Source organism: Hyla sarda, chromosome 5 (genome assembly GCF_029499605.1).
Source record: "Hyla sarda isolate aHylSar1 chromosome 5, aHylSar1.hap1, whole genome shotgun sequence".
In the NCBI taxonomy this organism is placed as follows: Eukaryota; Metazoa; Chordata; class Amphibia; order Anura; family Hylidae; genus Hyla; species Hyla sarda.
The window spans coordinates 160,347,421-160,363,103 of NC_079193.1; the positions used below are offsets into that span (position 1 = coordinate 160,347,421).

At 44.4% G+C, this 15,683-nt stretch overlaps 1 protein-coding gene and 1 long non-coding RNA gene across 4 annotated transcripts in view; one reads left to right on the top strand and one right to left on the bottom strand.

The window, feature by feature from the left end:
- TMEM42 (transmembrane protein 42) overlaps positions 1–11,073 on the bottom strand; it is a 30,185-nt gene extending 19,112 nt beyond the window's left edge. For both annotated transcript variants that reach the window (XM_056520585.1, XM_056520584.1), the window contains exons 1-2: positions 10,878–11,073; positions 4,771–4,917 (exon numbers count right to left, since the gene is read on the bottom strand). In XM_056520585.1, the coding sequence (XP_056376560.1) occupies positions 4,771–4,917; positions 10,878–11,021 (291 nt within the window). In that variant the 5' untranslated portion in view covers positions 11,022–11,073. The remainder of the gene's footprint in view (positions 1–4,770; positions 4,918–10,877) is intronic.
- On the top strand, positions 10,761–15,123 carry LOC130273564 (uncharacterized). Of its 2 annotated transcripts, none has more exons than XR_008844044.1 (3): positions 10,761–10,861; positions 11,468–11,642; positions 14,655–15,123. It is a non-coding gene; the product is annotated as an uncharacterized LOC130273564 (long non-coding RNA). The 2 variants fall into 2 exon arrangements; XR_008844043.1 differs by lacking the exon at positions 10,761–10,861 and adding an exon at positions 11,109–11,308.
- The last annotated feature ends 560 nt before the right edge of the window (positions 15,124–15,683 follow it).

Below are 15,683 nucleotides of genomic sequence, written 5' to 3' on the forward strand. Positions count from 1 at the left end.
ACTCAAACAAGTGAAACTTTATTCATAATGGAATGAAAAGTTAAAAACGTAAAAGTTTTTTCTTAAAAACCGGATGCAATCGGACATAATTTTTCAAACCGTATACGGGTTAAAATTTGTACACACGTTTTGATACAGTTCGGATAGGCGTGGCGCGAGGTACGCTATGCCCCGCCGCCACGCCCACCCCCTGTATGTCAGCCCTTGGATAGCTGTGTGATTGACACACAGGTCCCAGCGCATGTGCCCTTCAGTTCATCTAACGTGTTCGCCGCTGCGTGTCATCCAGGCAAGCGCTCGCTCCAGCTGCCGTCTTCCTCCTCAGTGCTAGGTGCAGAGTGCGCCCTAATATCGGGAACTGTCCTGCTTTCACACACGTCTCCACTAGAGAGAAGAAAGAAGATAACGGGAACGAGTATAATAACCAGTCAAAAAAGGTGAGCTGAAGGGTGTATGCGCTGGGATCTGTGTGTCAATCACACAGCGGTCCCAGCGCTGACATACAGGGGGTGGGCGTGGCGGCGGCAGGGCATTGCTTACCTCACGCCACGCCTATCCAACAGTCAGTGGCTTTGATCAAAAGCATTTTTCGGGGTCATGAAAGCCTGCAAAGTAATCCACCCCACTGGACCACTAGGGATGGTTTAAATTAGGGATCGACCGATTATCGCGATTTTGGACATTATCGATATTGGCAATTACCTTGCTGATGTGCCGATAATGCCCCGCCCAGAGACGACCATCGCCGCCACTGTCCCATCGCCTCACCCCATCCCATCCGTGTTATAATTACCTGTTCCCGGGGGTCCGCGATCCTTCTGGCTCCTGCGCTATTGCTGTGCGCTGCATAATGACAAGTGACGTCCCCAACGCGACGTCACCGTCAGTATGCACAGTGACAGCACAGGATGCCGACGGAGCCAGAAGGATCGCGGACCCCCGGGAACAGGTAATTATAACACCGGGGATGGGGGAAGGCGATGGGGCAGCGGCGGTATGTGGGCAGAGGATGGGGGGGAGGCGATGGGGCAGCGACATGTGGCCAGAGAATGGGGGAGGCAATGGGGCAGCGGCGGCGGTATGTGGGCAGATGATGGGGGGGGGAGGCGATGGGGCAACTGTGGTGGTTAGACTCAGGACAGGCAGGGGGAGAGAAGCGGGCGGCGGCAGTCTCTGGCACCCCAAAAGCAGCTGCAGTTCATTGATTTAATGCGCCCGCTTTAAATCATTGATCTGCAACGGCTTCTGCCCCGCCGGGGGGGGGTGGAAATAGCGATAACTTATACCGGAATATCGGTATAAGTTATCGGCTATCGGCCTGAAAGGGCACAGATTATCGGTATCGGCCCTAAAGAATCGATATCGGTCGATCCCTAGTTTAAATGTCCCTTTAGATCTAAAGGGTTAATAGCCGGCCGCAGCTATTAACGGTGGCCCCCAGCTCAGTAATCAGCTGGGCTGGCCGGTATGGCGCAGGCTTGAGTCAGGAGCCCGTTTCATACACCACCTGCCATCTCAGGACGGGCAGGCTCGTCCTTAGACGGCAACCAGTTAATAGATCAGAAAAAAAAGATTAAAAAGTGATGACAAAGTCTCAGGAAAACAAAAATGGTACCTAGAGATGAGCGAATTTACAGTAAATTCGATTCGTCACGAACTTCTCGGCTCGGCAGTTGATGACTTATCCTGCGTAAATTAGTTCAGCCTTCAGGTGCTCCGGTGGGCTGGAAAAGGTGGATACAGTCCTAGGAGACTCTTTCCTAGGACTGTATCCACCTTTTCCAGCCCACGGGAGCACCTGAAAGCTGAACTAATTTATGCAGGATAAGTCATCAACTGCCGAGCCGAGAAGTTCGTGACGAATTGAATTTACTGTAAATTCGCTCATCTCTAATGGTACCTATAAAACTACAGATCATGGCGCAAAAATGCATCACCGTATATGGGCAATTTTAGGCATACTCATTTTGTTAAAAAAAATCTTGTCTTTTCTTTTTTTAAACAGAAGTACAATACAAAAAGTATACAAAGTGGATATCGTTTTAATCACCGTAATCTACAGAATAACAAGAGCATTTCTGTTTTAGGCTGAATTCACACCAAGTTTTTGCAATACAGTTCCCATATACATTTTCAATTTGAAAACCGTATTGAAAACCATATGCATTGACTCTCCATTGAAAACCGTATGCCAAACGATGCATCCGGTTGCATAAGTTTTGCGTCTTGTTTTATTCTCGTACCCAAAATCGAAGTTTACCACGGTTTTTTGTCCGGGTGAAAAACTGTATTGAAACCGTATACTTTTTTTTTAAACATAAACATGGGAGTCAACAGAAACCATAGAGAACCGTACGTGCGTATGGTTCCATCCGGTTTGCACCATACTGTTTTTGACTTTGCAGTTTTTTTTCTTGGAATTTCAATCAAACAAGTGAAACCTTATTCATAATGGAGTGAAAAGTTAAAAACGTATACACTTTTTTTCTTAAAAAAAGGATGCAACCGGACGGGTTAAAATTTGTACACACGTTTTAATACAGTTTAGTACGGTTTTAAGGAATCCGTTTTTCATCAACAACCTGATACGGGAACTGTATTGCAAAAATGTGGTGTGAATGCACCCTTACTGTAAAGTGTACTGCATAAAAACAAAACCTCCCAAAATTTGCAAAACTGCAGATTTCTTTTCAATCCCCCTTCCTAAATAATACTGTACCTTTTATTGTAAAATGAAAGGTGGCCATGCAAAAAAAAATGGGCTGTGTCCTTAAGAGGCTAAAGGGGTTGTCCGCAAGAAACAAACAATGTATGGAGTCAAAAAAGTATAATATAGCAACTTACTAATATAATGTTATTAACCATAGTGCACAGATCTTGCATATCAGCTACTCTGGTTGGCATGTAGCTGTGATGTCAGATCACAGGCTGTGAATGCATGGACCTAGTATTACTGCTCATTAGATTTAGGACTCATTAGATAAGGCAGCAGTGAGTCTGTTCTGACAGAAACTGCTGAGACTGAGAAAGTCTTATTACTGCCTTATCTAATGAGTTATAAATCTAATGAGCAGTAGTACAAGCACATCACTGGTCTGATTCCGAACAGACAAGAGGGCAGGGAATAAGCAGACTGCATTCAGAGATAGTGATGTGAGATCGACCCTGCTCCAGAAACTACTGACTATTGTCTGTAATATTTTAACACTTGAGAAAAGCACCCAGGCCCCTTTTTAAACGCTTGTAGTGAATTCACCCTGACCACTTCCTGCAGGTGCAAGTTCCATAGGCTTACTGCTCTTACAGTAAAGAATGTTGGTGCAGAAACTTTCTTTCCTCTACATGCAGAGGATTACCCAATTCTATTTATTATTTAGTTCCCCCTCCCCCTTAAACTTTCCTACACTCCACTATGTCATTGTTGTATACTGTAGTGATTTGTAAAGTGGTAAAATAACATGCTCATCATGTTCATCTATTTGATGAACCCCAAATCAGAGCAATTGGAAATGGGAAGAGTTATGCAGCACTTCTTCTTAACAACTGTACAGTTGATCCTATATAAACATGCACAAAACCCCTTCTGCCATAGTCTAGTGTTTTCTAAGGGTAACCGTATTGTGGGGCATCATCTATTAGCTGGAGTTTTTCTGAAAAGGCAGTGAAAACAATAGGTCTCAATTGTCAAAATTGTTCAACACTAGGCTAGTTTTCCACCTTGCTTTTTTTTAGCTAAAAAAAAAATACCCAAAAAAGGCCACAAAAACTGCCCCTGCTTTTTTTTTTTTTTTTTTTTTTTTGTGGCATTTCTTCTTACGTTTTTGCATTTGTATGGAAATTCATTTTTTTTTTACCCCACTTATCCCTCTTGTTCCTGCTCTGGCCTAGCCCTGTGTAGCCATCACTAGAGGCGGGTCTACACAGGAAGATGACAGAGCAGGAATGAGGGTGGTGAGCCAGGCTCTGTTCATATTGTGCATTTTTTTTTTTTTTTACAACAAAATGGTTAACAAGGGCTATGGAGGAGTGTTTTTTTTTTTTATAGTAAAAAATGTTTTAATGTGTGCTGTGTTTTTTTTCCTTGCAGGCTTAGTAGTGTAATCCATCTCATACACAAAGTCAGAGCTTAGCATTAGCCCCAAAAACATCTCTCATCCCCCCCCCCCCCTTCCCTGGGAAGAGCCGGTACCAACAGGCCCTGAGTGCTCTAGGCGGTTACATGCTGGTGTTTATTAGGCTGGGGGGGGGGGGGGGGGGGCGCAAAGACAATGGTCCTTGCCCACCCTGGTAGTGTCACACTGCTGCTGTTTAGTTGGTATCTGGCTAAGAATAGGGGGGACCCCACAAATTTTTTTCTTCTTCAAAGGTAAACAATGTATACCTTCTGCCCATCCTGAACTGTACCAGCGGCTGTATGACAAATGACAGGGACCATTTAAATTAAAAAAAAGTGAGTAGGGTGCCCCCTGGTTGCCACATTTCTAACATTTTCTCATAAAGGAAACATGATATATTACAACGCTGCTGGAAATTATGTGGGCTATTAAATAAAGTAAAGCTGCTGCATATGACAGGGACCATTTAAACTTGAAAAATGAAAGCTGTGCACTCACTGGTTGCTATAGCATTTGTGTGTATAGGAGCGATAAGTGTTTAACTACCAGTTACAATATCTGTATGGTCTGGCTCATGAAATATATGTGGCATACATAATCTGACTATAAAGAACAGTTGAGAAATCGACCACATTTTTAAAATTTTAATACTTACTGAGGACACAAAATTGGAAGCAGTGGTTGTCACCGTAGCAGCAGCGGTGGATGAAGAATATCTCAAAGCTTTAGCAAAAAATGTCCACATGATGGCATTACACAGGAACACCAGACCAGCACAGCCCAGGCGGAGAATGAGATGGACCTACAACCGACACAGGAGAAAGTTGAACTTAAAATTTCATTAAATCAAGGCCTGCAGAATAGTGCAGAATAATCTTCACCAAGGCTGTAAACAATGGAAGGGCGGAAGTCAGCAACTTCACCACTGAAGAAAAAATGGTAACTATGTTGCGTAACTTCTCAGTTCTATATTGAGACACTTCAGACAAAACACAGGTGAGAGAAAGACGGTGCATCTCTCTGGGCAACAGTCCATTTAAGGCTGCTTTCACACTGTGAAATAGAACTTCCGCCAGACGTTCCGTCACTATATCGGCAAAACCCGGCCGTTACAAAACCCCTGACGGCCGTGACTAAATTGCATTGCAGCCTATGGGATTTTGTAACTGCCCGTTTGCACCCGCATATGCCCGTAATTCATTACGGGCGTTATAAAGTGAAGGGACATCGTGGCGGAAAAATTAAACGTTCTTAAAAAAAACGCTCCATTAACCTGTTGGGGACGAAGGGCGTATGCATACGCCCTTGCGTCCTGGTACTTAAGGACATATCCATACGCCCGTGGGAATTTCGGTGGGGACCGGGCCGGGGTGACTGCTGATGATCCCCCCATGTCGGCGTGCAAATGACCCCCCCCCCCCCATGTCGGCGATCGGCGCAAATCGCAAGTGAATTCACACTTGCGATTTGCGACGATTCCGGGTCATTATGGGTCTATGGTGACCCGGAATAGAAGGGGGATCGCGATCCCCCTACAGCGATAGGAGTGCCACCCCTCCTATCTCTGCTATTGGTGGTCTAGACGCGACCACCAATAGCAGATCAGGGGCGGAGGGGTTTACTTTCGTTTCCCCGTCCTGCCCTCCCACAATAGGCAGGGCAGGACGGGGAAAACGACAGGGACCGAACGCCGAAGGTCCACTTACCCCTCCGGAGGCTGCGGGCGACGGTGATCGGCGACGGAGATCGGCGCAGGCGGCAGAAGAGGACGGCTCCCTGGATTCTACGGAAGCCGGTGAGTTGCCTAGCAACATCTGGAGGGCTACAGACAGCTGTTTGGGCATGCTCGGCGGGCGCACTACAATGCTCAGAAGAAAAGGAGCGCCATTGGGATTTTGAAGAGAAAATGTGTCCGAAATTGAAGGCCACATGAGTTTACAAAGCCCCCATAGTGCCAGAACAATGGACCCATTGTGACCCATTTTGGAAACTACACCCCTCGTGTAATGTAATAAGGGGTGCAGTGAGCATTTACGCCCCACAGGTGTCTGACAGATTTTTGGAACAGTGGTCCGTAAAAATGAAAAAATTTTATTTTTCATTTGCACAGTCCACTGTTCCAAAGATCTGTTAAACGCCAGTGGGGTGTAAATACTCACTGCACCCCTTATTAAATTTTGTGAGGGGTGTAGTTTCCAAAATGGGGTCACATGTGTCGGGGTCCACTGTTCTGGCACCACAGGGGGCTTTGTAAATGCACATGGCCCCTGACTACCATTCCAAACGAATTCTCTTTCCAAAAGCTCAATGGCGCTCCTCCTCTTCTGAGCATTGTATTTTGACCGCAGAGCATTTTACATCCTAACATGGGGTATTTCCATACTCAGAAGAGATGGGGTTACATATTTTGGGGGGCATTCTCTCCCATAACCCTTTGTAAAAATGGTAAATTTGGGGAAGAAACTGCACTTTGGTGAAAAAATTTTTTTTTCATTTACACATCCGATTTTAACGAAAAGTCGTCAAACACCTGCGTGGTGTTAAGGCTCACTGGACCCCTTATTACGTGCCCTGAGGGGTGTAGTTTCCAAAATGGTATGCAATGTGGGGTTTTCTGCTGTTCTGGCACCATAGGGGCTTCCTAAATGTGACATGCCCCCCAAAAACCATTTCAGCAAAATTCACTCCCCAAAATCCCATTGTTGCTCCTTCCCTTCTGAGCCCACTACTGCGCCCGCCGAACACTTGACATACACATATGAGGTATTTCCTTACTCGAGAGAAATTGGGTTACAAATTTTTGAAGGCTTTTTCTCCTATTACCACTTGTAAAAATTCAAAAATTGGGTCTACAAGAACATGAGAGTGTAAAAAATTAAGATTGTGAATTTTCTCCTTCATTTTGCTGCTATTCCTGTGAAACACCTAAAGGGTTAAAACGCTGACAATGGCATTTTGAATACTTTGGGGGGTGTAGTTTTTATAATGGGGTCATTTGTGGGGAATTTCTAAGATGAAGACCCTTCAAATCCACTTCAAACATGAACTGGTCCCTGAAAAATTTCGATTTTGAAAATTTTGTGAAGAATTGGAAAATTGCTGCTGAACTTTGAAGCCCTCTGATGTCTTCCAAAAGTAAAAACATCTCAACTTTATGATTCCAACATAAAGTAGACATATTGTATTTGTGAATCAATATAGAATTTATATGGAATGTTAATTTTCCTTACAAGCAGAGAGCTTCAAAGTTAGAAAAATGCTAAATTTTCAAATTTTTCATCAAATTTTGGAATTTTTCACCAAGAAACGATGGTAGTAGCGACAAAAAATTACCACTACCATAAAGTAGAATTTGTCACGAAAAAACAATCTCGGAATCAAATTTATAAGTAAAAGCATCCCAGAGTTATTAATGCTTAAAGTGACAGTGGTCAGATTTGCAAAAAATGCTCTGGTCCTTTAGGGTTATAATGGGCTCCGTCCCCAAGGGGTTAAAAAACGTGGCTCCATTCACTTCAATGGAACTAAGCTGCAGAACCACACCCAACCTGGAGACAGATGGGAAGCGTGTTTTGTAAGAAATCAGCTCTGTTTTTTCTATTCCAGGATAACCCCTTTAAACACAAAATCTAAAACAGAGAAGATGTTGTGAATGCACTATTTCTTCCGTTCATTCTCCCGTCACAAAATAATGTCCGTTATTAATAATGGGCTATAACGGGTTAAAATGGATAATGTTAAAAATCCCATAGACTATAATGGGATTTTCAAACGGCCGTATGGGCTTTTGTGACGGCCGTCTAACAGCCGATTTTCAGGGTTTTTATAACGGACGTTTATAAACGGATGAATTTTATAGTGTGAAAGCAGCCTTACCAGTTATTGAGAATAGCATTTTTAATGTACGTATTTATAGGGGTATTCTCAAAAGATTTTTTAGACTTGACTGTTTACAAATCTGATCTTTGTACTCCCTCCACTTTGTTTTAAAACCCATCAGAAAATATAGCTGGGTGCCTCCCTTTCTAGGAGATGAACCTTAAAGAGTTACTATCTTTTCAGCCAGCAGAAGGATACGGGTAAAACTAAAAGTGTTATCCCATTGGCAGAGACTAGTGCTGATACTCATGTCATCAGATTGACTGGCTGATGTTTCATCCTGAAGTCCCATAGAGTACAGGATCATTATAGACATATTTCCTTTCATACTTGTTTAAACCATTGCTCGTTGTAATGGAACAAGTCAATATGAACCTCAGCGACTCACAAGTAAATTCTACAAAGGCAGAAGATTTTTCAATATGGCCCAAAAGTTCAGCCATAGCCTGTACACTCGCATCATGGGGAACGAGGGGGTACAGGCTTACTACATTAAGTCATGAGAGGGTATTTTACAGTGTTTCCCAACCAGAGTGCCTCCAGATGTTGCAAAACTACAACTCCCAGCATGCCAGGCATGCTGGGAGTTGTAGTTTTGCAACACCTGGAGGCACCCTGGTTGGGAATTACTGGCATATTAAGTGGCAAAAAGGGGCAGGGATGCTCTTCCTGCTTCTGGAGCCCGACACAATGGTGTCCTGCCTTGGCCAATGATTAGCTGAGCGGCAGTGTGACATATTGGGGAAGGGCAGCAGGAAGAAGACTGGGGCTCAATACATCCCACTGACCAAGACAGGACACCGCTGCGGCTTGATATGTAGGGCCCCCCCGAAGCAGGAAGATGATCGCACTGGAGAATAGAGCAGGATACCAGAGGCATATAGAAAAGTCTATAGAAATGTGTCACACATCTGGGGAAATATATCATTCCCTGCACTAGCAGAGTGACACAATTATGCATGTTTGGTTGGACACAGGCTGTCCCTACTTCAGGAGGAACCAGTTGAGGTGAGCATGTACTGCATGGCTCTTCCTCGGTGGCAGGACAATGTGCAGTCATGCCCGGGAGGCATAGATAAAATTTGTCGGGTCTCCCAACTGTTTCTACAGAACCTCCAGACATAAGAATAGTGTTACTTAATACTCTGTATTTTTGAGCTGTTTGTACTATTACTTTCTTTTGCCTCTTAAAGGGTTACTCTAACATGGAGTTCCGAACGCTGTTTGCGGGCTTCCGCGTTCACGCCCGCCCCCTCGTTACGTCACGGCCTGCCCCCTCAATGAAAGTCTATGGGAAGGGGGCACAATGGCAGTCATGCCCCCTCCCATAGACTTGCATTGAGGGGGCGGGACGCAATGTTACATGATGGGGTGTGACGTCACGAGGGGGCGGGTATGAACTGAAACTGTGCAACTGCACAATAAGTGCTGCAGAGCCTGTATAGCAGAGCTGACACTGTACAGCATGTACTACATAAGCTCTGCTATATGGGGTGTGTTGTACATGCTGTGCAGTGTTGGCTCTGCTATACAGGCTCTGTAGTACATATTGTGCAGTTTGCTCTGCTATACGGGTTGTGCTATACAGGTTATTCAGTGTTGGCTCTGCTATACGGGTTCTGCAATACATACTATTCAGTGTCGGCTCTGCTATACATGCTTTTCAGTGTCAGCTCTGCTATACATGTTATTCAGTGTCAGCTCTGCTATATGGGGTCTGTTGTACATGCTGTGCAGTGTTGGCTCTGCTATACAGGCTCTGTAGTACATATTGTGCAGTTTGCTCTGCTATAGATGTTATTCAGGGTCAGCTCTGCTATACGGGTTGTGCTATACAGGTTATTCAGTGTCGGCTCTGCTATACGGGTTCTGCAATACATACTATTCAGTGTCGGCTCTGCTATACATGCTTTTCAGTGTCCGCTCTGCTATACGGGTTGTGCTATACATGTTATTCAGTGTGGGCTCTGCTATATGGGTTGTGCTATACAGGTTATTCAGGGTCGGCTCTGCTATACGGGTTCTGCTATACATACTATTCAGGGTCGGCTCTGCTATACATACTATTCAGGGTCGGCTCTGCTATACGGGTTCTGCTATATCTACTATTCAGGGTCAGCTCTGCTATACAGACGGTAGAACATGTAGTGTCTGTAGTACATCTGCAAGTTTCACAGTTTCTACTCTGCTATACGGCAGGGAGTTTCGTCTTAGGGAGTTTCGGATGATGGAGGCGGGACGGTGTTTCACCTGACGGGAGATGGAGTTGCGGCTGATGACTGACGAGGTCATAAAATAGTGCAACAAATAGTCCTGGATATTTGTTGCACTATTTTTCCTGCACCTCTTTTTTCCCCTTCTTTTGCAGAATGGTATTTCCTGACTTTTGGTGGATTTTAGTGGGTGATGTCATTGAGGAAGAGGGCGGGTTTTGTGTGTGTGTATGTTGATATATATATATGCTTTCCTAATATTAGGAATATAAAGTATAAGCTGTTCTTAATAAGTTTCAGGTATTTCGGATATTCTGTGGTTATCTAGGGTCCCACCATAGCCCAATAAGCTGCACAGAGGGCTGGCAACAAAATAGACTCAGTTGGGGGAGATTTATCAAAACCAATGTAGAAGAAGAGTGGCGCAGTTGCCTGTAGCAACCAATCAGACTGCTTCTATCATCTTTAGAGGCCTGTAAAAAAAATGAAAGAAGCAATCTGATTGGTTGCTAGGGGCAACTGCACCCCACTTCCTCTACACTAGTTTTGATAAATCTCCCTCACTGTACGTGTACAGGATAATGCTGGCTTATCGATAGGTTTATTACACATGTACGTGAAGAGACCCGCCTGCACTCGTGCATTGAACCTCAGGTAAGCGGCCACTCACCCCCTCACAGATATCTGCCCGCTCCCCTACCGCAACTTCACACAGGCTTCTCAGATAATCCGCACCAAGTGCACATTTAGCGGAGGACGCTGACAGCGCCCCCAAGAGCCCGGCCACCGCACTACAGCCCCAACTGGACCACATTGGACGAGTAAGCCCCTGACTGGCGGCAGCCAATCACTTCTGCCTCTGCTCACGTGACCTCAGTGCGTTCCTCCTAACCGCTCGTGTAGTCTAGGCTTCACCTACAATGAAAAACTTGCTTCCTGTTTTATTACGTCATAACGTGCCGCCGCTGAACGTGGGCGCTGGAGACTGGTCGGCCATATTACTTAAGGGCAGTCCGCACTGTTATAGTACTGTTTTGGCTTCTTCTATATGACTACAGTCAGACTTTACGGACCACTCGTGTATTATATTAGCAATAAATAGTGAGTGCTATAATCTATTGCATTGTTTCCCAATCAGGATGCCTTCAGCTGTTGCAAAACTAAAGCCAAAGCCTGTCCGGGCATGTTGGGAGTTTTAGTTTTGCAACAGCCGGAGCCACCCTGGTTGAGAAACACTGGTCTAATGTTTTCTTTACTCAGGTATTCTAAGGCCCAATTCACACGGCGGAATATCTGTCGGAAAAATCAGGTGCTAGTGCTAAGACTGCTTGTAAGTGCGCAATTTGTATAGGCGGCAATGCATTTCTATGAGGTGTAAACAAGTATAAGACGAAGATGAACGAAGCACTCGCCAGACTGTTTCTTCAGAAAACAGGTTATCCAGAAAAAATATCAACTGGCTCTAGAAAGTTAAACAGATTTGTAAATTACTTCTATAAAAAAAAATCTTAATCCTTTCAGTACTTATGAGCTTCTGCAGTTGAGTTGTTCTTTTCTGTCTGAGTAATTGCTGCATTGAAAATCGCCTATAGGTCTTAATTCAGATAGCAAATGCGTTTTAAAACAAGTAGAAGAATTAGGACAGAGGCTAATAAAAGAGGGTATCCGAAAAAAGGCAAATTAAAAGTAGATCAAATTCTGAGACAAGAATTATTTAAAAAACAAACCCCAAAAGAACAATAAAATTGTTTTTGCATTTAAAAATACACCTTAATAAAACAAGCAATTAACCGTAACTAATAAGAATCCAGTAATCTATATATATATATATATATATATATATATATATATATATGAAACTCAATGGGGGACATGTATCATTGCCTTTAGACTACTTTTCATGTCTACAGATTTTGCGCAATTGCGCTTTTATTGCATTTGAGCTGCGTTTTTTTGGGTGGATGATTTTCTAAAGTTGTCACCTGTTTGGTGTACCGTAGACAACTTAATCCAGTGGACTGGTATGTATCATTTGTGCAAAAAAAAATGTAGATATTTTTTTGCGCAATTGCGCTTTTTTTTTTTTCAAAAATCAACAAAAAATGTACGAGTGGTAGCAAGGACACGTAGAAAGTGTCGGATGCTGGACAATGCAGGAGCCAGCCCTCAGCACTGCAATACTACAACTACTCCTATCATGGGACAGAATCTGTCCCATGATGGGAGTAGTTGTAGTACCGCAGTGCTGAGGGATGGCTCCTGCACATCCCTCGGCTGTGGGACTCTATTGGGACTGTTAGGACTACTACTCCCATCATGGACAGACTCCGTCCATGATGGGAGTTGTAGTCCTGGGGCTGAGGTGCAGATCGCAGCAGGTCATTCTGCAGAGACCCGCAGCGATCTGCATTTATTAACTGAAAAAGCCGGCAGCACATGCGGCTTCACTGCGCTGCTGCCGGCTCCTGTATACACTGTCATAATTCATAATCCGGAACACGGAAGCTCTGATTGGTTAATAACTATTCACCAATCAGAGCTCCCGTGTCTCGGCAGGGATTATGAATTATGACAGCTGTAGCGCAGTGAAGCTGCACGTGCCGTGCCGCTGGCTTCTGTATATTCTCTCATAATTCATCATCCCCGCTGGAACGCGGGAGCTCTGATTGGTGATTAGTTATTAACCAATCAGAGCTAACGTGTTCCGGCAGCAGGGATAATGAATTATGACAGTGTATACAGGAGTCGGCGGCAGCGCAGTGAAGCCGCATGTACCGCCGGCCTTTTAAGTTAATAATTGCGGATTGCAGCGGGTCTCTGCAGAATGACCTGCTCCGATCTGTACCTCAGCCCCAGGACTACAACTCCCATCATGGACGGAGTCTGTCCATGATTGGAGTAGTCGTCCTAACAGTCCCAATAGAGTCCCTCAGCCTGGGGATGTGCAAGAGCCATCCCTCAGCACTGCGGTACTACAACTACTCCCATCATGGGACACAGAATGTCCCATGATGGGAGAAGTAGTCCAAGGGACAGATCGCACTGGGTCTCATTCCTGAGACCCCCTGTGACCTTTACTACTCCGCCCCCCTAGTGATGATATCATTAGGGGGCATAGCTACAAAGTCCAGGCTTGAAGCCAGGGTGGTAAGTATGGCTCTGTTCTAATTATGTGTTTTGCATAATGGGAACAGAGCCTTTCTGGCAGTGTGTTCCCAAACAGGGAGACTCCAACTGTTGTTTAACTACAGCCCCCATGATGGGAGTTGTAGTTTAGCAACAATTGGAGGCTCCCTGTTTAGCAACACACTGCATTATGTGCGCTCTCCCCAGGGGAGAGCACAACAAAAAAATACCCATTTTTTGTGTTTTTCTTTTCTTCCTCATTTCAGATACCTGAATGCGGAGGACTACATCAGATTCGGTGGACTGCGACGATGACCAGTGTTTTTTTTAATGTCAATAAAATGGTTAACAAGGGGTTTGGGGGGAGTGTTTTTTTTTTTAAATAACATTTTCTTTTTCAATGTGTCGTGTTTTTTATAATTTAATTTTCGGGGGCTTAGTAGTGGAAGCCGTCTTGTAGACGGAATCCATTACTAAGCTGGGGCTTAGCGTTAGCCCCCAAAACAGCTAGCGCTAACCCCCAATTATTACCCTCGTACCCACCGCCACAGGGTTGCCGGGAAGAGCCGGTACCAACAGGCCCGGAGTTCCTGGGCCTTAGCGGTAACAGGCTGGCGTTATTTAGGCTGGGAGGGCCAGTAACAATGGTCCTCACCCGCCCTGGTAACGTCAGGCTGTTGCTGCTTGGTTGGTATCTGGCTGAAAATGAAAATACGGGGAACCCTATGCGTTTTTTTTTAAATAAAGAAATTTTAAAAAACGCATAAGGTTCCTCATATTTTCAGTATCAGACAGATACCAACCAAGCAGCAACAGCCTGACGTTACCAGGGTGGGCGAGGACCATTGTTACTGGCCCTCCTCAGCCTAAATAACGCCAGCCTGTTCTCACCTAGGCCCAGGAGCGCCATTTTCTATGCTCCGGGCCTGTTGGTACCGGCTCTTCCCGGCACCCCTGGGGCTATGGGTACCGGGGTAATAATTGGGGGTTAGCACTAGCTGGTTTGTGGCTAACACTAAGCCCCGGCTTAGTAATGAATTCTGTCTACAAGACAGCTTCCACTACTAAGCATGAAAATTCAATTATAAAAAAACACAACACATTGAAAAAAAAAGATTATTTAAAAAACACTCCCCCCGAGCCCTCGGGCTGAACTTGTTGAGAGATAATATGCCCTGACCAAGACGCTGCCGTTCTGCCAGCCTCTAAGCGGGCAAATGTGAGGGATTTGGACTTGGTACATTGTGGTTTATATGCTTTCCTCCCAGAGTACTGATAATGTGTAATAATACACTGTCTTACCTGCCTGTTTCTCCTCCAGCAAAGCGTGAGTTGGAAATCTACATTCAACCCTGTAGTAGAAGAAGAACAGCACAGCCAATGGAAAAAAAATTATCGTAGGGGGGTGCACGCAGCTCCTGGATCCTTGGTTAGGGGATCATCTTGCAAACAGAAGAAAAAATCTTGTCCACAGCACCAAAGTTCATGAAAAAATGTGTGTTTTATTCCATAAAAGGTGTCAATACAACAGCGACGTTTCAGTCAGCTCAACCTGACCTTTCTCAAGCATTCATACATTCAACCCTGACTTTTTTTCTGCTCTCCCCTCATGTTAACAAGAGAGAAAATAAGGCAAGATGTGGTGAAGTGAAAAGGTAATTAACAGCAGTCACTTAAAAATGTACTGAAACATTCTCCCCGCCTTTTGCTTATTTATAGATTACTAGTGGAGTTAAATAACAAGCACAGATATGCCACCCAAAGCCAACGCTAGAAAATCTTTTTTTTTTTGGGGGGGGGGGGGGGGGGGGTTTGAGTGATGCAAGAATACAAGAATGGATACATTTCTGAAGTCCCCCCTGGACAATATTAAAACCAGGAATCAGAAACAAGCAGGACAAGAACAAGAATCTCATAATACTTTGAGTGGATCGAGATTTTCTGTACTACTGGAAAGGGCAGGGGAACTACCAGCTGGGTTGTGCTCCATAATTGGGGGCAATGCCCATCAGCTAGGGAAGGCAGAGAGGAGAAACTCTTATGGTAATGAATGACAGCAATAAAATTCTTACATGGAATGTGAGAGGTTTAAAAAATAGGAGTAAACGGGCAGTAATATTTGACAGAATAAATAAACAATAAACATTAACCAGCAATTGTATGTCTTCTAGAAACCCATTTGACTAAGGACTCGGTGAATATTCTTGGTAAGGGGTGGGCAAGAGAAGCCTTCCACTCTACTTTCTCGGAATATTCATCGGGGTGTCAGTTCTTATTCATAGAACATTAAATATTCAAGTATTAAATTCTCAAATTGATTATAGAGACAGATTTGTGTTCTTACATATTA